Genomic DNA, 26439 nt, shown 5'->3' with positions numbered 1-26439 from the left:
GGGAAAATAGAAGGGAAGTATTAAAAGAATGAACTAAAACATAAACAAAAAAATAGTGAAAAAGCAAACAAACAGAAGCCAGTGGGAAGCATATGGGAAATCTCTATTCCTTCTTCTCAATTTTGCTGTGAACTTAAGGCAGCTCTAAAAAAAATTGTCTTTAAGAAAAAGAATGACTGACAAACTGGTTATTTAAACTTGGGTTTTGGGAAGACATTTTATCAAAAAATGAACAAAGTGAGCTTGTCACTTCCACGAAAACAACTGACAGTATTTGTCACTGCCAGTAAAATTTGAGCTATCAAGCAAAAATTGGAATTTTGGAAAATTCCTATCTGCCACTGTGAGCTTGACAGCTTTCCAAAACTTACAGGCTTTTCTGGTGTGATAGTGTGATATAAATTAATGTAATTTGTTGATATTATATTATGAAATGTGTCAGCATCTGGAAAATCCATATAACTCAGTGAAGTAGTATTTCCAAATGACCAATGCATGAGTTACAAGGTCAGGTACGAGTAAGAGACCCATTCAAAATACAAAATAGACCAGTTGATTGTGATGTATTGACATGAAGAATAAGAAATTCATTGATAACCTTTCATATTTTACATTGCAGTTATCCCCTCAAAAACTACCACGTGTTGAGTTTTGGTTTAGTATCAAAGAATAATCACAATTATTCAAAAGAACTATTGGAATATTCCTCTTTTCTTCAACTACATATCTGTGGGGGGCTGGATTGTGTTACATATAATTCAGTCAAAACACTATGTCACAGCAGATTGAACACATAAGCAGATATGAAAATCCAGTGCCATCTATTAAGCCAAACATTGAAGAGATTTACAAAAATAAAAACAGTGTTATCTTTTACACTAAATGTTTTTGTTTGGGGAAAAATATAGTTACTTTGAATAAAAATGTGTTATTTAACATTTTATAGATTTACTATTATTAACAGGTAATAATTATGTTTAAAACTCTTGTTTTAATCTATAATATAGTAGATATCGATAAATATAAAAAATATAAACACACATTCTTTAGAGATACCAATGATTTTTAAGAGTGTAAAGGGGTCCTAAGATCAACAAGTTTGAAGATATATGTTCTATATCCCATCATGTTTTGTATAGTAAAAGTACGAGAGCCATTATCTAACTTATGTTCTCACTGTAAGGTAGCACCTGCATACAAATGTTTTGAATTTGCATATGTGGCAAAAAACAAACTATCTAAAATTTTATAGTATACCTTAATAAGCAATCTGTATGAAGTAAGAATAACAACAATAACAATAATAACAATAGGTTGGTTTTTCTTAGGAAATTCAGAATTGATAGATCAGAAGTTTAGTGCTAGGCTAAAGGTGAAATTTGATTATGATGTTATTTAATGGCATTCCATGTCACATCAAAAAGTGTTTTATAAACAGTAGAATAGTCTGCATTTTATTATGAAATAGTCTACCTAAAACTCTGGACACCAAAATCCTGGAAATGTTAAGACTAGCTGTAGTGATACTGCCATTCTAGTCTTAGAATGTTTTAATATGTTAGAATTGTCTCTGGTCATTTTTAATAGTCCAAATATTAAAAATTGCTAGAAGAATTAATTTTTGAACATTTTTCACAGTTGAAATGGATTCCCTAGGTTTTGTGCAAAATGACTTGTAAAATTGATCATTTTTGTTGTCAAATTTTAGTTTGTACCTAGGAGTTGCAGCCACCCTAAGAACTGAATGTACAATGAAAAATAACATTTTTTTTTTTTTTGCTCACATTGTGCCAAATACCACGTTTGGTGCTTTACACACATTGTTATTTAGTTAAAGCCCCCATTAACAGTATTCTATGTGTATTATGATCTCCCCTTTCCCATCAGCAGTTACAGAGACAGAGGCTGAGAGAAGTCAACAGATTTCAAAGCTAAGCTGTTAGTTGACCTCTGATGCCTCTTAATATATATGATAGTTGAGTCACATGTTTTATAATATTTGGTACTTAATGGATCCCACTGCTCTAGAGACAAAGGATCATCTATAGGAAGAGAAACTGCATACTTCTCCTTCTTAGCTTCGTAACCTTGGTCAAAAGCAATAAAAACTCAAATATCTGAATGGAAATCTTAGGAAGTCCTTCCCTCATAGAGTATGGTCAAACAGAAAGACTGTTGGACTGGGAATCAGAAAATCTAAGCAAAGCTGGTAAGCCCCTTCTTCTCACTGAGCCTCAAATTCCTGAGGGATAATGCAACGAGCACTGGCTTTGGAGTTGAACAACATGGGTATGAATGAACCCTGGCTATGCCACTTACTGTGCGAACTTGGACAAGTTATTTAACCCCTCTGTTCGCTTAATTTCCTCATTTAAAGTCTCTGCCTACACCTAAAACCCTCTAGTTTTTGGATCCAGTGTTTAGCCTCTATGATGTCAATACCCTAGATAGTCGACTCCAGCAGTCTACTTACTAAACTGTTATAACAAGAAAATAAGTGAACTTTATTCTAGGTACCTTAAAGCTAAAAAAACATTTTCCCTCTGTTTTCTAATCATGAAAGGATACGTAAGAGATTAGAAATGTACACCGCTCTAGGGAGGAGGTTGTGAATAGAATAAATAGAATAAACAGGGAGACTTGCTTTTATCATATACTCTCTGCAGTTTTTGAATTTTCTATCATGTAATGTTATATTAGTCAAAAAATTAAAGACAAGACACAGACACACACACCCTTCACTGAATAAAGTCCAAATTCTTTAACACAAATATTCAGGCTTTTCTATAGTCTCATCTAAACTGGCGGTAAACAGTAAGTTTGGGGTCAGCATGTGATGGGCTGATCAGCAGCATCAGCTTCAACTGGGAACTTGTTAGAAATGCACATTCTGAGACAATCCCAGCTCTACTGAATGAGAAACTGTGGGCATTGGGCCGGGAATCCGTGTAAACAAGCCCTCCAGGGGACTCTGATGCCTGCTAAAATTTGAGAACAACTATCTAGATCCAGCTTTCAGTTATCAGCTAACTATCTTCTCAAACCCTCCTCTATTGTGCCTGCACAAGAATTACCAGAAATGTTGGTTTAAAATGAAGCTGCCTTGGGGAGGAAGTTTACCGTAGTGGGTGGCTGCTCTGGCTCTGGAGCCAGACCTTCCGGGTTCAGAACCTGGCTCTTTAATTTGCTGTTGGGTAACAACAGAGCCTTCAATCCTTCCTCATACAATGGAAATTATAATTATGATCCTATCTCATAAGAACGTTGTGGATTACATAAGGATTAAATGTATTAATAAATAGTGCTACACATTCAATGAATGTTTTCAAAAAATAGTTTGATAAAGTAAAAAATTATTGACTTAGTTAACTTGCATTTTGGGGATTTGGATTCAAGAGATTTGTTTACTGTTTTTACAACTTAATTTCTCTTCTGCTCACCCAGACCACCGCAGCTTCCTTAAATTAAAGTTCTTGTGCACCTATAAACTAGGCCAGCATTTTCTGAATTAGAATTCTCAAAACAGTTATAACTTGGGATTTTAACAGGTATGACACATAAGTTTCATGGACAGTAAGTTTTGGGAACTCTGCGTACAAGTCAGGGAACACTCTAAGTTGCAATATTTTTCCATTTCTTATATCAGTTTCTTGTCTATCTTTTGTATCATTATATGACTTTTCCATTATTTTGCCATGTCTTACCAACTAGAATTTAAGCTCCATAAAGTCTGGGATCATGTCTTGAGTATATTTAATCTCTTGCATTTTGTGTACCCAAGGAGTATGGCAGAGGGGAATGTTTGCAAGCCTTGGAACTAGACCGATTCAATCCTGGCTTCTCCCCTCATTAACTAATGGACCTCTACTCATTAACATGTCACTTCACATCTCAAAATTGCAGTTTTCTTATCTGAGAAATGGAAATAATAATTCATCTTAGAGGTTATCTACCACCTAGTGGTAGATAGCCTTCAATAAGTTACAATAGTCATTAATAGTGATAATTAAAAAGACATTTAGTCATTGTTATTTATGTTCACTTGTATGAGGATTAGTGATATAACATGAATAAATATCCAGTGTTTAAAAAGAAAAAATGTTTTATACTGATTTGCAAATATATTAATACCCTGAGTCTGCTCAGGCTGCCATAATTAGATTTTCACAGACCAATGGCATAAACAACATAAATTTATGTATCACAGTTCTAGGGGCTGAGAAGTCCAAGATCAAGGTGGTGACAAGATAGACTTCATTCTGAGGTCTCCTCTTTTGGCTTCTAAGCAGCTACCATCTTTCAGTGTGCTCACACAACCTTTTCTTTGTGTATACAAAAAGAAAGAGAGACAGAGAAGGAGAAGGAGACTAGTTTTCTAGTGTCTCTTCTTACAAGGGCACTGATCCCATAATGAGGACCCCATCCTCAATGACTTCATCTAACCCAAATCACCTCCCAAAGGCCCATATCCAAGTAGTATCACACTGGAGGTTAAGGCTTTAACATATGAATTGGGAGGTGGAACACGAACATTTAGTCCACGACGTACATATTTTATTTTATTTTATTATTTATTTTATTTTATTTATTTATTTTTTAAGATTTTATTTACTCATGAGAGACACAGAAGGCAGAGACACAGGCAGAGGGAGAAGCAGGTTCCTCGCAGGGAGCCCAATGCAGGACTCTATCCCGGGACCCCGGGGTCACGCCCTGAGCCAAAGGCAGCAGCTCAACCCCTGAGCCACCCAGGAATCCCATATTTTAAACTTATAAAAGATACTCTCAAAAAAAGCACTGTTTGAAACTGTTTCTATGCTTTTTGGCAGAGTCCTCAAGGACAAGCCTTTAGAATCATAGTATTTGGTTGTAAAGTCTAAAGACCTAGAGAGAAAAATTTAAAATACAGAAGAAAAAGATTATAATGTATTTCCCAAAGTGATAGAGTTATCCTTATAGAAAAAGTAAAGTTTTTGAGAAAAGTACAGAGAAATGATCAAATGGAACTTCACTAATTGTTTAAGATTTCAGTTCAGGTCCAAAATCAGCAATAATTTCCATTGAAAAGCCATTGTCCTCCTTCCTATTTTCTCCTTCACTCCCTGCCACTGTATTTTAGGATTGTGACCATTTGTGGGTTGTGGCCAAATTATAAATGCAACATAAATTAAATGTTCCTATATTTTGGTTGGTTAAGAAATCTTTCAGTATCCTAACTGGGAACATAGAGAATCTTTTGCAATGAGCAAAACTATATTCTACTCATAGATTGTAGAAATGTTCAAGTAAAATACTTCTAAATAGAATGTTACATTTGAGTAGTACTTTTCTCCTATAATAATAATAAAAAAAATTACAGATCTTCTTTTCAACCAACCTAATTAACTTTCTAAAGTAGCCAAAGGAAGGGAAAGATCAGTGATTACTTTGGAAGAATGGGAAAATTCGGTCAAATGAAAAGTATATTGTCTTGACAATGATGATAGCTTCAAAACTAGTCAACATAGATGTTTCACGGGTAAAACCTCTAAATGATTGAGTATTCCCAACAAATGCTTTTTCCATCACAATTTGACTGAATTCACCTTAAGGAATTAAGGTTCACCTTAACCAATTAAAAAAATGGGTGAGTTTCATTTAGTAAACACTACAGAAAAGAATTAGTTTCAATTTTGGTAATTTCTTGCATTGTTTAGAAGCAACGCAAGCAACTTACCTATTGATGAGAAAATTCAGGGTAGAGTCTAAAACTGGATTCCTGGCCTACGTTAAATGATTTTATAATCTCTGAAAATAAGGATAATGACAAAAGTTACTTAGCATTCACCATGTGCCCGTTCTAAGTGTTTTGCCTATATTTAGTCCTTGTAACACATATTTAACTACTGCTTTCACCCTCGTGTGCCCAGTGATGAACCTAAGGTACAGAGTAATTAAGTAACTTGATGAAGATATTACCGCTAGTAATTGAGTGTAGACTCCAATCCCAGCTGCTGGCTGCAGTTTGGTCTCAATGCCTGGGATATCCTGATGCTTTCAGGCAGAAGCTATTTAAGCTATTTTGCCTTTTCCAAACAAATTTTAGATTTCTCCCTTTAGTTATTACAGACATACCTCATTTTATTGTACTTCATAGACACTGAGTTTTTTACAAATGAGGGTTTGTGGTATCCTTGCACTGAGCAACATTGTCAGTGCCATTTTTCCAACAGCATTTGCTCACTTCGTGTCTCTGTGTCTCATTTTGGTAATTCTCTCAATAATTCAGACTTTTTCAGTATTATTATATTTGTTATGGCGATCGATCTCTGATCAGTGATCTTTGATGTTACCACTGTAATTGCCTAGGGGCACCATGAACTGCACCCATGCAAGGTAGCAGACTTAACTGTAAACGTCATTTGTGTTCTCACTGGTCTACCAACCAGCTGTTCCCCCGTCTTCCTCCCTCTCCTTGGCCTTCTCTATTTGCAACAATATTGAAATTGGGCCAGTTACTAACCCTACAGCAGCCTCTAAGTGTTCAAGGGAAAGAAAGAGTTGCACGTCTCTTGCTTTAAATCAAAAGCCAGAAATGCGTTAGCATAACAAGGAAGGCATGTGTCAAAATCCAAGGTGGGCCAAAAGCTAAGCCTCTTGTTCCAAACAGCCAAGTTATGAATGCAAAGAAAAAGTTCTTCAAGGAAATTAGAACTGATACTCCAGTGAACACACCAATGATTTAAAAAAAAAAAAAAAAGTTTTACAGCTGTTATGGAGGAAGTTTTCATGATCAGGATAAAAGATCAAACCAGCCCCAACATTGCCTGCCCCAACGATGCCTGATACACAGCAAAAATCTTTTTAAGTCTATGAAGGCTGAGAGAGGGGAGGAAGCTGCAGGAGAAAAGTCTGAAGCCAAAAAAAAAAAAAAAATCTGAAGCCAACAGAGAGGTTGGCTCATGTGGTTTAAGGAAAGAAGCCATGTTGGTTACATAAAAGTGCAAGGTGAAGCGGCAAGTACTGATGTAGAGACTGTAACAAGTTTCCAGAAGATCTAGCTAAGAGAATTCACACTAAACAACAGATTTTCAATGTGGGTGAAATACCTTCTATTGGAAGAAGATGCCATCTAGGACTAGAGAGGAGTAATTAACGTGTGGTTTCAAAGGACTGTCTTAGTTTCTTCTTAGGGGCTAATGTAGCTGGTGATTTGATTTGATTCGATTTAAAGATTTACTTATTTATTTGAGAGAGAGAGAGTGTGTGTGTATGGGAGGAGAGGGGCAGAGGGAGAAGGAGAAGCAGATGCTCCGCTGAGGACAGAGCCTGACCGGACACAGGGCTCAATCTCAGGACCCTGAGATCAGAACCTGAGCTGAAATCAAGTCAGAAGCTTACTGGACTGAGGCACCAGGTACCCTCAGCTGGTGGTTTTAGGTTGAAGCCAATGCCCGTTTGCCATTCCCAAAGCTTGAAGGCCCTTAAGAATTTCACTAAATCTCCTCTGCCTGTGCTCTCTAAATGGAACAACAAAACCTGGATGAGAGTGCGTCGATTTACAAAATGATTTACTGAATATTTTCAGCCCATTCTTGAGATCTACTGCTTAGAAAGATGCCTTTCAAAATAGTTCTGCTCACTGATGATGCACCCAGTCACCCCCAAGCTCTGATAGAAATGTACGACGAGATCCATGTTGTTTTCATACCTGCTAACACAACATCCATTCTTCAGTCCGTGGATCCAAGAGTCATTTTCACTTTCAAGTCTTACTATTTAGGAAATACAATTTGGAAGGCTGTAGCTGCCATAGATAGTGATGCCTCTGATGGATCTGGGCAAAGTCAAGGGAAAGCCTCCTACAAAGGAGTCATCATTCTAGATGTCATTAAGAACATTTGTAATTCATGGGAAGAAGTCAACATATTAAGATAAACAGGGGTTTGGAAGAAGTTAATTCCAACCCTCATGGATGACTTTGAGGGGTCAAGACTTCCCTGGAAGAAGTAACTGCAGATGTGGTGGGAACAGCGAGAGAACTAGAATTAGAAGTGGAGACTGAAGACATGAGTGAGTTGCTGCAACCTCATGATCAGACGTTAATGGACGAGGAATTGCCTCTTATAGATGAGCCAAGTGAGTGGTTTCTTGAGCCGGAATCTACTCCTGGTGAAGACGCTGTGAAGATCGCTGAAATGACAACAAAGGATATTACATAAACGTACTCGCTAAAGCAGCAGCAGGGTTTGAGAGGATCAACTCCAATTTTGAAAGAAATCCTGCTGTATATCAAATGCTAGCAAACAGCATCACATGTCACAGAAAAATGACTCGTGAAAGAGTCAATGGACATCGCAAAATGCATTGTTGTCTTATTTTAAGAAATTTTACAAAAACCTTCAGAAAACCACCACCCATCAGTCAACTGTCGTCAACATCAAGGCAAGACCCTTCACCAGCAAAAGGATTATGATTCACTGAAAGCTCAGATGGTGGTTAGCATTTTATAGCAAAAAAAAAAAAAAAATTAAGGTATGTCCATTTTTTTAGATTTTTAGACATAAACTATAGTGTAAACATAACTTTCACATGCTCCAAAATATTATTAGGAAAACCAAAGTATTCATTCAATTTACTTTATTGTGACATTCACTTTATTTGCGGTCTGAATGCCTTGATGCTTGAATATTTTCATTTGTACGCCTTACAACACCAAACCCACCCTATCTCCAAGTTATGCCTGTGTATCCTTTTCTACTAAATCTTTGCGAATATATTTAAATTAAATTCTACACATCCTCTTAAATTTGTCTAGCTCTGATGCCTTACTAATGAACTGCAGGTAGTTTTACATTTTGTCTACTAGAAGGTTTGGTTTATATGAAACAACTCATTTTAAAATGGGACTATCATGGGGTAACTCTTACATAGTTCAGAAACATTATTCAAGATTTATTTATTTATTTATTTTATTTATTTTTTTATTTTTTATTTATTTATTTTCTCCACCTTGGGACAGGTCATTTTAGTGCACTAAAACACTAGTTTCTTGAACTCAAGTGTTGTACTAGTCACCTTTTAAAACATATATTGCTCTTTAGCCATTTGTAGTTCAGTTAGCGTTACAGGAAAGACTTGACACACTTTGTTCCAAATTTTAAGAGGCGATTTTCAAGAACTTTATTTGGGTATGTTGTCAGACCAGGACTTTCAGAGTTGATGGAAGAGTCTTGTGGGAAAGCTTATTTTAATAAATTATTACACATGCAGAAAAACTGATCACACTGACTGGATCTGTCCACACATGGAAAATAAACTGGATTTTCAGGAAAAGAAAAAAAAGCGCCGTATATCTAGCGGGAGCTTAGCATACATTTAATCCTCTTTGAAACTCTCCATATTAATCATTATCAACCAATTTTATAGATGAGAAAACAGGGATTAATAGCAGACAAAAGTCACTCAGCTATTAAGTGGCCCCACTAAAATTAGAACCCAAGCCTGTCTGAATTATTTTCTGCGGAATTACATTATTCCTACTGAGTTAAAACCAAACGAAGAAAGTAAAGCCCAAAGCCATTTATTTTTATGTTTGTTAGCATCTACACTAATGGAAGATTTGATAGTATCTAATGATTTCTAAGAGTCATGAATGACGCTAAAGTGAAATCATAGATAACCCATGTGTTAGAGTCACAGTCTTTCCTCCTGATTAGCTAGGTAATTGAGGGTTAATGACACAGTAATATCTTCCCAGCCAAAATTAATTTATTAAGACCAAACTAGAGAAAAATGTAGAGCGTATTTTTAGAAAATTAAGTCAATACTGTTATTGTTGCTTAATTTCAAACATCACTACCTCCAGTAGCATGCTTCAGCGGTAGTCCTGCTGTGGAACTAAGGCAAACCTTTACGGAGCACACCCCTTCCGATATTCAAATAGATTTTAGCTTTTATGAGCATGTCTATTCTGTGTGTGTGTGTGTGTGTGTGTGCTGGAATGTTACTCTTGAAATATTTGCAAGAGCTTTATTTAAAGCCTTCCTGCTAACTCAGCGTGTGGTCCTAGGACGTCACCTATGAACGTATTACAAATGCAGGCTCTAGACCCACCCCAACCCCCAACCGCTGAATCTGAATCTGCATTTTAGTAAGTTCTGGTGATTCATAGGCACTGTGAGGTTTGGAAAGCACTGCTTTCACATACTTTACACCTTCTTTGTAGTTTGTTTTTCCTTTTAATGTGTACAATTATAGACTACAGAGAGCAATTCAAAAAAGTGGGGCAACTTCAGGTCTTTTTTTTTTTGCAGAAAAGTATAATGAATATATTTTTATTAAGATACAACTGATACAACATCATATTAGTTTCAGGGGAACACCATAATGATTCAACATTTGTTTATACTATGAAATGATCGCCACGATAGTCTAGCTAACATTTATCACCATCCATAGTTACAAAAAATGTTTTTTTTTTTCTCATGATGAGAGCTTTTAAGATCTTTTTAACAACCTTAACACACGCAATATGGTATTTTTACATGTAGTCACTGCCATACTGCACGTTATATCCACATGGCTTATTTATTTTATGACTGGCTTTATTTACTTATTGTATAACTAGAAGTTTGTACCTCTCGACCACATTCATCTATTTCTCCTGTGCCCTACCCCCGCTCCTAGCAATCACCAATCTGTTCTCTGTATCTATGAGCTCAAATTCGTTGTTTTAGCTTTTCCACATATGAGATCATACAGTATTTGTCTTTCGCTGGTGACCGATTTCACTTATTTTGATTATCTTTTGAAAGCCAGTAGATAATCTGAGCAAATGTGATATAACTTTTCATAGAGGATCCTATTAAAATACCTTAAGTTATTTCTAACAAGATAGCCATCAACAAAGTCAGCTGGAATGTTATGAGTTTAAATCTTTTGAATTTCAGAGATTATTGAAGAGTGTGTGTTTTGCATCTAATAGCTTTCTCTACAACCCAGAGATGCAAAATTCTTCCAGACTATAAATTATTAATTCAGGATCCCTGGGTGGCGCAGCGGTTTGGCGCCTGCCTTTGGCCTAGGGCGCGATCCGGGAGACCCTGGATCGAATCCCACGTCGGGCTCCCTGCGTGGAGCCTGCTTCTCCCTCTGCCTGTGTCTCTGCCTCTCTCTCTCTCTCTCTCTGTGACTATCATAAATAAATTAAAAAAAAATTCAGTACAGCCCAGAGTGCCATCAAAACGTTATCTTATCAATGCAGGAAGTTCTCACCTTGCACAGTAGGGGAGGACTCTGAAAACAACCGTGCAAGCCAAGACCATGCAACAGTCTTAATAACCAGTGAAGGAAAACTCTAATAGTTCTCCCTGAAGGTCTTTAAAACCTTCTTTAAAACAGTAAATACTATTATGGTTGGTTATAAGTGTACAGGGAAATAGAAAAATAGTAAAATTAATATTCCTCTAGTTCACCATCTTTGAAAACAATGGGGACATCAAGAATTAAAGTGGGGTCTTTTGTAAACAAGTTATCCAGATCGGTTTGAACAGCACTCGCCTTCTTTTCACCACGTAAATTACAATTCGGAGTGAACGTCTTTTCTATGTGTTGGTGAATTGCCTTTTTCAGGTGGAATCGGCTTCCAAACTTCTGTCCTTTGCGCTTTCGATGACCTGAAATATCTCTGAGAGTCCTGGGAAGTGTATTACCAGCGTCACTTCCTCTAGGACATCGTCATCCTTTTTGTTACAACCACTTGCCTCATTTATGTCAATGGGCTTGCCCCTTAGCTCCCCTGGCAGCGAAGGTACAGCCAGTCCCTTGAATAGGGGCAGGCAAATCCCCACCGTCCTTGTGTCTTCTAGAACTCCAGTTATGTCTCCTCACGCCCTGCAAAGTTGTCTGCACAGTGTGGTCAGGATTTCTGCTGTACTGCACGCATGCTGCTTGCCGTGACTTCCTGCCAGGACGCTTACATATTTTCGTTTGTGTGCTTCAGGTCATATTTCCTCCAAAACTCAGCTCAGAAGCTGTATGATCTCCAGTTGTAGCATTGACAGCCTATTCAGAGCCCGTGTAGGATAGGCTTTCAGAGTTGAAATAACTCCTTGGTCCGTTGGCAGGGGTAATGAAGTTGCTCTCGGTGAGAAAAAGCGAGTTTTCACTTAAATCACCAAGAGCACTACGGAGCCCAAGAGCATTCTCCAACAGTGATAGTGCCATACATATTACAGTACTGAACCCGTAGCATCTCCCTACCGATTGACAGGGACGTAAATCACGGCATGATGTGCCATTTGTGGTGGGAACCGAATGACAGGTGTCTAGGGACGATCGCCGGCAGACTTTACGGCAGTGATGTGGCCGGTCACTGACCATGATGCGCATCTGCTATTTACATTATGACTTGCGGGCCCGAGAGGAAAGAGAAGAGTTGGCGTTTCATGCGGCTACTCACAGGTAATATACTGAGGTCCGAGCCTTGTTGATGGGGGAATAACGTTATTTAGTGAAACCACGATGACTGAAATTTATTCTTATCACAACTACGCAGAGTAAGGGCTGCTTGACTGTGACTCACGACTAACCTTAAGACAGGTTTTTATTTAAAAAATGGTTTTATAAAAGAAAGGAAAAATGAGACACCTTCATTATATTTTGAACTGTTTAAGTCTTTGACTTCTACTTCTGAAACTTCTATTTTTAATGGTCTCTGGTGTTTTTATGACCGACCACTGGCCGAGCACATAACCCTAAACCATCGACAGACGGCTTATTCAGTTCTACCAAATTTATTCAGTACATTATATATGTAAGACACTGAGCCAGACTTTTTTTTTTTTTTAGGAAGCAAACTGTTGGGGGTTTTGCACATGCATTGATCCCTGACCCCCGCATGTGCATGCACACATACACCCATGCACACCTGACACCCAGTGACATAACCACCCTGGTGTATGGGGCCTCAAAGGATTTAGAAGTGGATTTATCAGGGTTCACTAATACCCTGATAAAAAAAAAGAGAAATAAAAAGAAAATATTTCCAGAGCATGTATTCTATGGTGGATACTTCGCTAAATTCTTTACTTAACAGTATCTCATAAGATACTCAGAGCAACTGCACGAGGCAGGAATTATTAGCATCCTCTTGGCAAATGTGAAGAAACCAAGGCTCAGAGATAGCGTTACACGCCTTGTCTAAAAAGAAGGAAAAAAGTTCACTTAAGCAGCATTTGCTCACGAGTTATTCCGAGCTGAAAGTTGTGTTTCACCAACCCGCTGAAGCCGTCAAGGACCACGAACCACGGTCAGACTCAACCTACCACCTTATTCTTTCCTGACCCGTGGTTAATGGGACCTGATTTGTTTAACTGTACACAAACCTATGACCTCATTCCACGCTCTTTGTAATGCAAGTGTTTAACCTTTAATGAGCATCTTGCAGGGTTTCCACTCCCCTGGGCCCCGGCTCCCCAGCGCTACCGGGTGACTCTCCCCCGCCCATGCCCCTGGCTGGCAGGTAGGCCGAATCAGCCTTGGGGGCTGAGCACGGCTGTCGCTCCATGGTTCGGTGCCCGGGACAGCACATCTAGTAAGTGGCAGGGCTGGGCACACACACACACACACACACCCCCGGCCTCGCCCCCACGTGCGTCATGTCTAGGCTTACTCATTGACTGGATGCTGGCAGGGAATCGCACTCGAGCCAGCCGGCTCCACGACGTGAAGAAGGAAGCTGGTTCTACGACTCTGGCTCCAACTAAGCCTAATTCACTCTCCCTTTACAACAGTGGGACCCTCACACGTGGGGGCCCCCTCGGGTTACAGTGATGACGATAATGACGGTGACAGTGTGATCATCTGAGCAACAGCACCGAGGACAACTGAACCACAGAGAGCGCCTCCTCAGGGACAGGCCGTCTCCCTTGCCCAGCTGCGGGGAACCACACACTGGAGTGTCCTGTTCCCTGGCGCTAAGGGGACGGGCACTTAGGCAGTTCCTGTCGTGTAGTCCGGGCTTGAGACTGGCTGTGCAGGGCAGCGGGCCCGGTGACCAACAGGCAGCCAGCCGGGGCGCTGTGTCCCCTGCTCATCCCGCAAGGACACCAGCCCGGCGCTGCCAGATTCTCCTCCTTCAAGAGGCACCCACAGCCTGGCTCATTATTAGAGTTTACCACTTTTTGAAATACTCCCTGGGCGGCTCGGTCCATTAGGCGTCCGACTCCTGGTTCGAGCTCAGGTCATAATCTCAGGTAGTGAACTCGAGTCCCCTGTCGGGCTCCATGCTTAGCAGAGTCTGCTTGAGATCCTCTCCCTCTGCCCTTCCTCACCTCTCTCCCTCTCTCTTTCTCTCTCTCAAACGAATAAATAAATCTCTAAAAATAAAGTGCTCTGTAAACCAACGCCAATGCATGTGCAGGCTGAAATGAGCCCTGTGCGTAGCCTCTGCTGCAGGTGCACCGGCTGAGAGGCAAGGAAGCACCGTGGAGGCATGCGGTGAGCGTTTTGGGCCCCAGCCTTCCTGCTCTGTGTGGCCTCCGGCAGGTTATTTAGCCTCTGTAGGCCTCAATTTCCTTATCTGTGAAATGGGTTTTAAAATAATAACTATCTTAGAGAGTTATTATAAGGTAAAGAGTATTTTTGTCTTTAAAATGCTTAGTAAAATACTTAAAATTTAAGTACTGATTTGTTCATGTTTTGCCCCTTTATCCTCCCTTTTGTGGACCTGCCCTCTACATGCTTCCACCATGCCAGTTAGATGCCTCCACTCCACGGATGTGCATCATGAATATCAGGCTATAAATGACACTTTAGTTGTATAAAAAACAAACAAACAGGACCCCTGGGGGGGCTCAGTGGTTGAGCGTCTGCCTTCGGCTCAGGGCATGACCCCGGGGTCCTGGGATCGAGTCCTGCATCGGGCTCCCCACAAGGAGCCTGCTTCTCCCTCTGCCTGTGTCTCTGCCTCTCTCTCTCTCTGTGTCACTCGTGAATAAACAAATAAAATCTTTAAAAACAATAACAAAACTTTCTGTCATTTTCCATGGCTCGCTTAAATGACAGGTGAATTTAGAAAGGTAAAAAAATAAGCCACATTTATATCACTAAACTGAACCACTCATTAAATGGTATTGAACCACTTGGGTGAACTGATAAATTAATTTATATGATACTATTGTCATCACCAGATGAATAACATTTTTTGTTCAATGAACTTGAATATGTGGCTTTTTAAAAGCACTTTAACCATGTTACCTTTTGATATGTCTAACTAATGTGTTTAACTTTTCAGTTTATCTTTATTAGAAGAATTTGACTGTAGCTGTAATGAACTGGAGTCTCTGCCTTCTACTATTGGCTACCTTCATAGTCTTCGAACATTAGCAGTCGATGAGAATTTCCTTCCAGAATTACCCAGAGAAGTGAGGAATAAACTTGTTTCTGTTAATTAACTTTTAATGAATATGTTTTGAGATTAAGTCTTAACAGGTGCAATGGCAACATATATCCATGAGTTGAGCTATCCAAGTGTATAGGAATTATCTACATATGAATGTGTTAATTATTCATTTTAAATAAATAATAAGTTCTTACATTTGACCCAGAAAATCCATTTGGCTAAAACATTACTTGCAAAGCAAAGTAATAAAATATTATAAGTTAATCAATGATAAGGAATACAATTTTAAATAATTTAATTTAAATATTTTGGTTTTAAGAATAATAATGAATAACATCCTGGGATAATTACATTTCCATTTCTGAAGTGGAAGATTTTTAATGTAAATGACTTTTTTTTAAATATCATGTGGCATAATAATATTATTTTTATTTTAGAAGTCACCAAGAGGTTCTGTTAGTTTTTATTTCTAAGTGGGATTTTTATTTATTAATGTCAAGAAAAAAGTGTGAAGTGTATTTTCAATTTAATGTTTTCTACTAAACACTTCCATAGTGAAGGAACAATAATCAATATGTCATTATTTTAGAGCCAAAAGCTATGAATAAACATGACAAATATCATTGTAACATGAAATAAAACTAACTTTGCCATGGAAATGTCAATGATATTTTATCTTCTGTGTATGTATGATCTACTAGAAACATAGATATATTAATACTCACTTGGATGGACAAAAACAATTGTTCTTTATGAAAACAGTGAAGCTAATGAGCATTCTAATAATAAAATTATAAAAAAAACTCTTCCTAATATGCAAAAGAACATGAGATATATATTGCCTTAATATCTAAGGAATATTTAATATACACATATATTTTAAAGAGATATTTTTTAAAAATAAAGCAATAGACATACTAAAAGAGTCCTAAAAGTGATAAGGAAATCTGTAAATTATTTTAATATTTAAAATCAATTTAAAAATAGTTTACAGTGTATTTCTTTACTTACTTTCTTTTGTTACCCACAGATTGGAAGCTGTAAGAATGTAACAGTTATGTCTCTACGTTCCAATAAACTGGAATTTCTTCCTGAAGAGATTGGACAGATGCAGAAACTAAGAGTCTTAAATTTGAGTGACAACAGGTATTTCTGCAACATTTCACAATCACCTATTAGTTATTTACTGAAAGCAAATTATTATTTCTTGTTAAGGATTTTAGAGGCATTTTCTGTGTCTTATAAAGTATAGAGAATGCAGATCCATGTTTTATTGAGAAAATGGCAGAAGCTAAATTACTTATAAACTGATATTTCTAAATTTTATTTGATTAAATTCAGATCATCTATGATATTGTATGTTTAAATTATATAAAAATTATACACCCAAATTTATATGCCAAAACCTTCCTATGTGTAAAAGGCATAATATTATGAATTCCTGGAAAAACTATAATAAAAAGCTACAAAATGTATTAATTAAAATCATGTATAGGAGTATGTATGTATCTATGCATATATATATATATATATATACACACACACATATGTTTTCATGTACACATTTATGTCTCTAGTAAATTAACTGGGTAATGGGTGTATTGTCAATACCACCAGAATGCCAGTAAGAATATTGCCAATTAGTTAATACTCAAAAGTCGTAAAGTTCATACATTATTGTGAGGACAACCAAAAAAGAAAGAAAAGTCCCCTTTCTTGTGACAAAGGTATTATAATGGTGGATAGGCAAAAAGAAAAAGCGAAACTGAATTCATCCGTGTTTCCACCACAATTGTCCTCAAATAGAAAAGTATAAAAATAAATACCGACTAAAGATAGACAAAGTGATCATAGAATAGAATGTATGAACTCTATTTTTAATAAGTTTCAGTCAGACAAATGACAGAACAAGAAACTAAGAGACTGCAACAAAACTGTCAAAGATGACTTTTATGGAACCATAAAGAATGTTCAGACGAGTAACTGTCAAGATACGTATACTAGTTCTCATTTTTTTGTTTAAGACAAATCATAATAATAATAATGTGATTTTCAAAAATTATTCACTTAGTAATTCAATAAGATTCCCATGTAAGAGAGTAAGACATTTTATTAAACAGTTTGGGATTTCATTTTCAAAATCAAGATGACGAGGAAGCTTCGTAGCTTGGTACAACAAATACAACAAACCAACCTCATCTTCTGTCTCGACTGGGTTACCAGACAGGAAAATGAGGGAAATGCATTGAATGTTGTGCCTGACTTACAGCAAAACACTTTTCAAAATGTTCTAAGTATATTCTTATGAATAAGATTAGGAAATATGGTCATGGAGATATCATAGGAGGATGGATTCTCTCGTAAATCCCATTACAGTCCCCGATGGAATTGAGCTCCACTACCGTTAACTTAGAGGGGGGTTTTCATAATGCATTAGAGCAGGCTCTTAAATTCTTAGTAAACTCAACTTTTGTTCATTAATAATCTTCATTATGATAGAGAAAATATGCTATCAAATATTTAAAATGACCCATTATTAGAAGTATTACAAATGAATTTATTTTTGACTATTTTATGGAAGTATAATTAACATATAGTGTTACATTAGTGTCAGAAATACAATATAAGGATTCAGCAATTCCATACATTACTCGGTGCTCACCACCATAAGTGTACCCTTCATCCCCTCTATTGCACCCATCCCCTCACCCACCTCTCATCTGGAAGCCACAAGTTTGTTCTCTGTATTTAATGATCGTTTTTTGTTTGTTTGTTTTTCCCCCCTTGGCCTGTTTTGTTTCTTAAATTCCACATATGTGTGAAATCATGTGGTATTTGTCTTTGTCTGTTAAGTGAAATAATCACTTAATATTATACCCTCTATAACCTCGTGGGACCTAGCAAATGGCAAGATCTCAGATATATATATATGACACATATATATATATATATATATGACAGGTATAAGGTCTTTCTCATTGTGGTTTTGACTTGCATTTCCCTGATAAGTGATATTGAGCATCTTTTTATGTTTCTGTTGGCCATTTGTATTGTCCTCTTTGGAAAAAAAAATGATTATTCAGATTCTCTGCTCATTTTTAATTGGCTTATTTTTTTCGTATTAAGTTATAGAAGTTCTTTATATATTTTGGGTATTAATTCCTTATGAGATATATGATTTGCAAATATGTTCTTCTATTCAGTAGGTTACATTTTTGTTTTGTCAATGATTTCACTCACTGTGCAGAAGTTTTTTTTATTTTGGTGTAGTCCCAGTAGTTTAATTTTGCTTTTGTTTCCCTGGCCTGAGGAGACATACTGAGAAAGATATTTCTATGGCCAATGTCAAGGAAATTACTTACTGCTTGTTTTCTTCTAGGAGTTTGATTTCAGGCCTCACATTTAAGTCTTTGATCCATTTTGAGTTTATTTTTGTGTCTGGTGTAAGAAAGTAGAAGGGTTACTAATAAAGTTATTTATTCAGGAAATAAAGGATACTTCAGTAACTACCATGGGACAGACATATAGCTAGATGCTAGGGCAAAAGATACAAGACACTGAGAATCTCACAATATCAGGAACTTAAAATATTTGGTCAGGCCAGTTATATTAGCTTAATTTTTCTCCTAGTCCAGTGACTGGAACATAGTATAGAGCCAAATTAATGTTTTTTTAATTAATGAATGAATCAATGAATCTTAAACTGCAGTTAAAATCAATATTCCACCAAAGCTGAGGCCAAAATTGAACATCACTATCAGAGAAAGAACTGCCTGGATGAAAGGTGAAATATGAAATGTTATCCGAATGTTTTTACTATCACAATTTCATATTTATAATAGATTTTTTTTAAAGTTTGATATTCTAATTGAGGAACCATTATTCCTTTGCACTGTCAACTGCAAGATTGCTCCTGGGGTCAACTTATTACACATGTGTGATATTAAGTAGAGGCTTACTTTCAGTGTAGGTTAGAGAAGGAGCAAGGAGAAAGGCATGTAAGTCATCCTTCTCTAAAGGCTTCTTTCTTTATATTCTACATTTTTAATTGAATTGATGACTTATTATATATAGTATTATATATGATTCTGGAGATTTCCTCCTCATGTAATTTTGATGTGGCAAAATCGATATTCTCTACATGATGTGAAAAACTCTTCCCACAATACTTACTTCAGAATTCCTGGCTTAATTGAAATTAAATAAGTAAAAACTACCGACAGTTTTTATGTAATTTGGTTTATGTTATAAATACTAACATAACCAATTATTCTATAAAAAGAGAATTATGATATAAATTATTCTGTTACTCTTTATATTTTTATTTATGTTTTATAAATATTTATGAACTCAAAGAGGTTATTATATTCTTCCTAAAGGGATCCCTGGGTGGTGCAGGTTTGGCGCCTGCCTTTGGCCCAGGGCGCGATCCTGGAGACCCGGGATCGAATCCCACATTGGGCTCCCGGTGCATGGAGCCTGCTTCTCTCTCTGCCTCTCTCTCTCTCTCTCTCTCTCTCTCTCTCTCTCTGTGTGACTATCATAAATAAATAAAAATTTAAAAAAAAAGAATATATTCTTCCTAAAGGTACCTGGCTAATGCACACTGTTGATATTTGTATTGGCTGTCGATATCTTTTCGTATTTACTACGTTCTTTGAAAATGTTTAACTGCTTTTACATATAAAATAAACAACTTCCATAATCTTTATTAATTATTATAATATTTCCCATTTCGATTATCAAAAAACATGTACTCATCAATTGGCTGAAAGAATTCCAACATATTAAGGACTTGAGGAAATTTTTATTCCAGGTTCTATCTAAAATGTGTGTCTGTATTCAAAAAAGAATACACAGAAATTGACAATAAATCCATCTGCATGCCTTGATTATATCACCACTTTGCTGAGTAGCTATGATGGTAACCTATATAATCACAATTCATTCATCATGCACAATTTCAGGGATATCAGATAGTATGTTGAAATAGGCACTTGACGACTTGGCCCTCCAAAGGCTGAAGCCAACAATAAATAGATAATTTCGACTGAATACCAAAGCAGATGCCAAACCTCACGTACCTCAAAGTGCATTTTTAAGGATTCCCTCTTGGAACACGTACTACACGACATGCAAAGGGTGAGAGAACACAAGGACACATTTGGGAGTCAGTATAACATTGGGAGCTGTAAATACCTGTAGGAGTACAACAAGCATGACCCCATCCCATCATGGAGCCTACAGTTCTTTGGGGCAATCAGCCAGTAGAAAAGTAATCATAAAAGTAAATATATAACTACAAACTATGGTATGTTCCATCAAAGAAAATATAAGGTGCTTTGTGACTATTGGGGAGAGTAATTTAAATGAAGAGTCAGGAAAAGCCTCTTTGAGAAAATGGCATTTAAGATGAGAGCCAAAAGACATGTGGGATTTACTGAAGTAAAGTCGGGAAGAAAGAATATTCCAGAGTGAATAGTTTGGCTAATCCACACAGTGGGTAGATAGAAGGCCTGTCAGGTGGCCCTGGTGGGGCTGAGTTAAGAAAAGACTTGCAGAAGTTTCTAGAGAGGCGTGGGGGCCAGATCTTATAAGGCTTGACAAATCACGTCAACAACTTTGGATTTTATCCTAGATATGATGGGAAGCATTTGAAGGGTTGTAAAGAGGAGCTTTTTACTTTTTAAAGATTATTCAGACTGCTTAAGAGAAAGGATTGGAGAAAAGAATGAAATGAATGTTACAGTATTTTAAATAATTCTTAATAAAAAGGAACTATATCCGTCTTCACCCATGCTATTAGAATGTTCTTGTTTTTGCAGATTGAAGAATTTACCATTCTCATTTACCAAACTTAAAGAGCTTGCAGCTTTATGGCTTTCTGACAATCAGGTAAAAACTTTTGTTACTGGGTTTATTTTGTGTATTAAGATGAACTGTAGTTTAAACTTTGAATTACTAACTTATTCCCAATAGATATCCTTGACAATTACTATAAAATATAGATTCTTTATCTTCCAGAAGAGAGATTTTTGTAAAGGTAGCAATTCGAGCACGTATTTCATTGCTACTAACAATACAGTAGGATAATCCCCACCCTCTTTAAATACTTTGATTTAGCATCTGTTTCATTCTCAGAGATCTCACACACAAAATGATCGTTTTCACACCTTTTTACTTCCAAGTAGTACATATATATGTCCTTAGGGAGAGTTCTTTAATTATATCTCTGAAGTTAAAGAATAAGAAATCATTCCCACAGTCCCCACAGAGAGAATTATTATCCTACATGTTCCTCTTTTTCTCATACTTTTAATTATAATCAACTTAATTCTAAAATTTTATACAAGAAGTTTTCAGATGCGTTTTGCAACTGTTACCAATACTTTCTGTGAAATTGGTTTGATATTATTTTTTATACTCACAAAAGTAGATTGTAATTGAACCAGTAATTGAGTGTTAACGAAGAACTTGAATAACCGGAAAGTAACAAGAAACAGTTGAAGACATCTGATTTGCCATAAGAAAAAAAAATGGTCATAAACAATTTTGACATAGTTTATTAGTCTTTTTTACTTTTTTCTTGTAATCCTAAAATTTTGAAATATCTATCCCCAAATACGAATAACCAAATGAAAACAAGTCATCTTGAATTTAGCTTCTTATCATGATTTCCTGAGCATAAAAGCAGCATTACTGGAATTGTTCAGAATTCTAGGTATTGGACTACTTTTGTGAATAAATAAAGTAAATCTCTACAAAATGTAAAATATAAGTGCTAGAATTTTTGTGTTCCGATATTCATTAGAACACTTGCTCCCATCTGCTGAGTAAAAAAATTAGATTGCCACTCAAATTCAAACCTTATCAATGAACTATAGATTTTTCAAGGCATTAATATATCATTATAAATAAATCATTTCTGGATTCAATGTGAGCTATGCTAATGAGCAGTCGATGCTGCAGTCTTGCATTGGGAAAAAAAAATCCCCTAATATCATGATTTATTATTCTTGTGAGAGAATGAACTGAACAGTAACTGCATCATTTAACTTTTATTTAGAACAGTGATTTAATGTGTTTCTGACTCAGTTTCATGAAACAGGTTGGTATCCCTTTGTGCTTCACTCCTATTAATAAATGTCATCAAATAGGAGGATTTTTTTAAACATTAGAGATCATCATTTCTAATATACTTATATATATATAGCATACTTATATGTATAGTATATAATATCAGAGTTCTAAAACACCCTTAAGAAATAGTATTTCTAAAATCAAATTAATAATAAAGAATGAAATGTTACCACCCATAAGAAATGTATTGTTGACCTAGCAGATACAAAAAGCACAGCTGTTAATTTTTAGGTAGACTCTGTCTTTGGTTACAAGAATATCTCTTAAAAAATGCTTATGTTTCAACCTAATTAAACTCATAGATGATCTTGTAATAGCGTGAATTTGATAGCAATTTCCATCTGTCTTTTTAAAGGGCAGCAATTTGTGAAAATGAATGAGCATATAGAAGCACACCACAAGCTTACTTAATTGAAATGATTTAAGACATCTTGGTCTCTTTAAGATTAAAACTAACATTGCCAGTGAAGACGAATTGGTTTTGTAAAAGAATATACTAGAGAAAAAGAGACTCTCAGCTTGAAGGCCTTAGGATTTGAGAATATTCCTCAGCAATAGCCTTAGTTCTTAGCTTTCTTATTTCATTACTTTTTTTCCTTTCCTTTTTTTAAATTGTTCATTCAGCTCAATGAGGCGAGACTATTGACCATTATCTTAAATAAATGTAACATCCTTCATATTTGCTATCTTATTAATCTAATTCATATGTTCTTTGCTTCTAGTCCAAAGCCCTTATCCCTTTACAAACTGAAGCCCATCCAGAAACAAAGCAAAGAGTATTGACTAACTATATGTTTCCCCAGCAACCTCGTGGTGATGAAGGTAAATTGTCAGTAAAAATTTATCCTATGCTTATATGATTATGGATAAAAGGGATTAATTTTATTCTGATCTCCAGCCAGGAATCCTGGCCCATTGGGTATGCCTATAAAGATAATTACATGACACATATGAATCATCCTGCGGTTCACCCTAAGCATGAATCTCATCATCAAGTCAAACTTTGACTATTTGCAGATGACACGATAGTCTATACAGAAAACTTGAAAGACTCCACCAAAAAAAAAAGAAAAAAAAAAAAAAAACCTGCTAGAACTGATAAATGGATTCAGTAAAGTTTCAGGATACAAAATCAATGTAAACTATAGTATTTTAAATAAAATTCCAAAAACATAACTCTCCCTCTTCATATATGAAAATGTTGATTTTTAGGAACAGCTTCGCTTGGTGGAATGCAAAACATAGGATCCAGCTAAGTGACATGAGCTAAGAAGGGTCTGATCTTAAGGAAGTTTCAACGAACTGTTTTATTTTCTGTGTTCACCAATTTCATGAACACAGTTTAAACATTTAGTCCAGTGATCCCGGGCCCCACATTATTTCATGTTAAGTCAACCATAAAGAGATGCCTTGAAAATAATGATCATTCTTTCCCTTTCAAGTTAAGTTTCTCTAAATGATGTCCGTAGCGATGATAGGAATACTTGTTGAAAACCTAAACCTTTTTTAAAATTAAACCTTCTATCCTTTATGATGACAAATTTCATAAAATTTTTACAGGAGGTTTGTCCTTTACCATTTGGAACTCTGCCTAAGCTCCTTAGCCCGACCCAGGACAGGCTGCCACACGTATTTTCTACAGTCTTACAGTATTGACAATTCTTAGAAGAGTAAACCCACTTTAATCCACCCATGGATTAAATCCACCCAATCCACTTGCATGAGAACAACTTTTAAAAGAAACTATTTGTTTATAGATTCAGAGATAATAAATGTCCTTAGTCTTTGACTTATAAACATAAGTGAATTATTTGGGGATATTTTAGAATATTTTTATTCAAATTTTGACTTACAAAAGTAGGAAAAGGAAAAATTGTTTCCATTTTTTTCAGACTTAAGTAAAATTGATCTTTGGATTTTATGCAAGAAAAGTCACCATGTTTACATATGCTATAAGAAAAACAGAGTAAGAATTGTTTTTATCCGTGCAACTTATGTTTTCATATTAGTATCCTTAGATTGTCAAAATATTTCATTCCAAAAAATTCATGGAAAAGTGAAGAGTCTCAGATTTGCTGATCACTTCTGAAATATGGCCTTGCATATTAAATCCCTCATTTATTGCAGGGAGTGAATGAAGTCAATCTAGTTAAGCAAGGTGTGATATTAAGGAATTAGCCTGGGTTTGTTTTGTTCTGTTTTCCTTTGAGGAAAGGAGAGTTGGTAATAGAAAAATTCTCTTGAACTTTAAGCAAGTCACCCTTTGGCTTTTCAGGCAGAAGTATAATAAATGAATTTTCAGAATCCTTTGCAACAAACAAGGAGGTATATGATAAAGGTCATCTTTTGGGAAAGAATTTAGCCCAAACTAAGTACTTGTCTTGCATTTTCATGTGATCTTCACATTTAATATTGGCAAGGAAGATATTACTATTAGTGTACACTTCAATATAAATTGAAGATTGATAAGCCACTTATTTTCCCTGTTAATTTGAGACATATTTAGACTAGTTTTAAGACAGTAATATTAAAGACTAGATTTCGATATGTTCACCTAAAAACAAGCCCGCCTCCATTACTCCCCAACCACATACACCAAAAAGAAAAGCTTGCTATCTTATACGTTTTACTGAAAAACCAATGTTATGTAGTATCTTTTATAAAATCTGAAAAACCAATGTTATGTAGTATCTTTTATAAAATCCTGATAGAGTCTAGTGGCTACAAATATGCATATGGGCTCTGTAATCACACAGACATGGGATAGAATCCTGCATTGGCCCAGAGAACTTGGAGCAAATCTCTTAAAACTCAGCTGTATTTTTCTCGCTAACAAACTGAGGATGTATTAGTACTACCACTGGTGTCCTAGTGTGAAGATTTAAAAAGATCATATTTTAAAATGTATAGGTCAGCTCTCTTTATTATTATTACTATTATTATTATTATTATCATTATTATTATATCATTATCATCCTTTGGAGAGCCCATTCTCTGCACTAGGAAACTTTGTAATCCTGATATATAATTAATATGTACTTAGGAAAGCTGAATTTGACTTAAGGTGTAAAAAACCATGTAACAAATATCAAGGGAATTTTATTCCCTCTCTTTCTTTTCTTCTTTTTCTTTATTTCCTTCTTTCTTTCTCTTTATTCCCCCCTCTTTTTTTTTGTTTTTGTGCTTGTTTGTAGTACCTATTGCCATTTTTTTGCATAGTGTACTAAGCTCTATTAATGACACTTCATGTAAAAAAAAAAAAAAGCAATAATACTTTGGAATCTAACTGTAGATTTCCAGTCAGACAGTGACAGCTTTAACCCTACACTGTGGGAAGAGCAGAGACAACAACGCATGACTGTTGCCTTTGAATTTGAAGAAAAAAAGGAAGATGACGAAAATGCTGGGAAAGTTAAGGTGAAACTTTTCATTTTGTTTCTTCTTTCTTCTCATTACTTTTGTTTGTCCGTTGTTATTATTAAAATAGACTTTGGGACAAATTGAGTGACCTGTGCTTGAAGGTCAAACACACCTTCCCATCTCCTGGTGGTACCTTTCATTATAGCGGGATGATAATTTGAGAAGCATTGTGTGCTTCAGAATGAGACTCAGGTCCCAATTCTGACTGAGCAAATTTGATCCACCACCCCATCTTCCAGAGTAACAACGTGAAGGAGATTCAAGGTGAGAGAGAGCCAAGACAAACAAATCTAAGCATCTTATGATTATATTCTTGAAACGCTGACGAGGTTTTCTTTTAATCACTAAGCAAGGCACCGGACAGACCCTATGAGACCAAAGTGTACATTCATAGGAGAGCCAGTGGATTAATATATTATATTGGCTTTAAAATCTCTGAAAGATTTTATGTCTCTAGGGTATCCAAGAAGAATTTATGAGTTTTCTTAAGTGAG

General features: G+C 36.1%; 1 protein-coding gene across 9 annotated transcripts in view; it reads left to right on the top strand.

Annotated features, from left to right (window-relative positions):
- Positions 1-26439, top strand: part of LRRC7 (leucine rich repeat containing 7) — a 491773-nt gene that overhangs the window by 372235 nt on the left and 93099 nt on the right. For all 9 annotated transcript variants that reach the window (XR_003124468.3, XM_025417997.3, XM_049111806.1 and 6 more), the window contains 5 exons: positions 15278-15407; positions 16416-16531; positions 21211-21280; positions 23248-23347; positions 25818-25942. Coding sequence is in view for 8 of the 9 variants with exons in the window: in XM_025417997.3 (XP_025273782.3) it covers positions 15278-15407; positions 16416-16531; positions 21211-21280; positions 23248-23347; positions 25818-25942 (541 nt within the window). In the remaining variant the exon portion in view is untranslated. The remainder of the gene's footprint in view (positions 1-15277; positions 15408-16415; positions 16532-21210; positions 21281-23247; positions 23348-25817; positions 25943-26439) is intronic.

This window comes from Canis lupus, chromosome 6 (genome assembly GCF_003254725.2).
Source record: "Canis lupus dingo isolate Sandy chromosome 6, ASM325472v2, whole genome shotgun sequence".
NCBI classification, from domain to species: Eukaryota; Metazoa; Chordata; class Mammalia; order Carnivora; family Canidae; genus Canis; species Canis lupus.
This window is presented reverse-complemented; position numbering and strand designations above follow the sequence as displayed.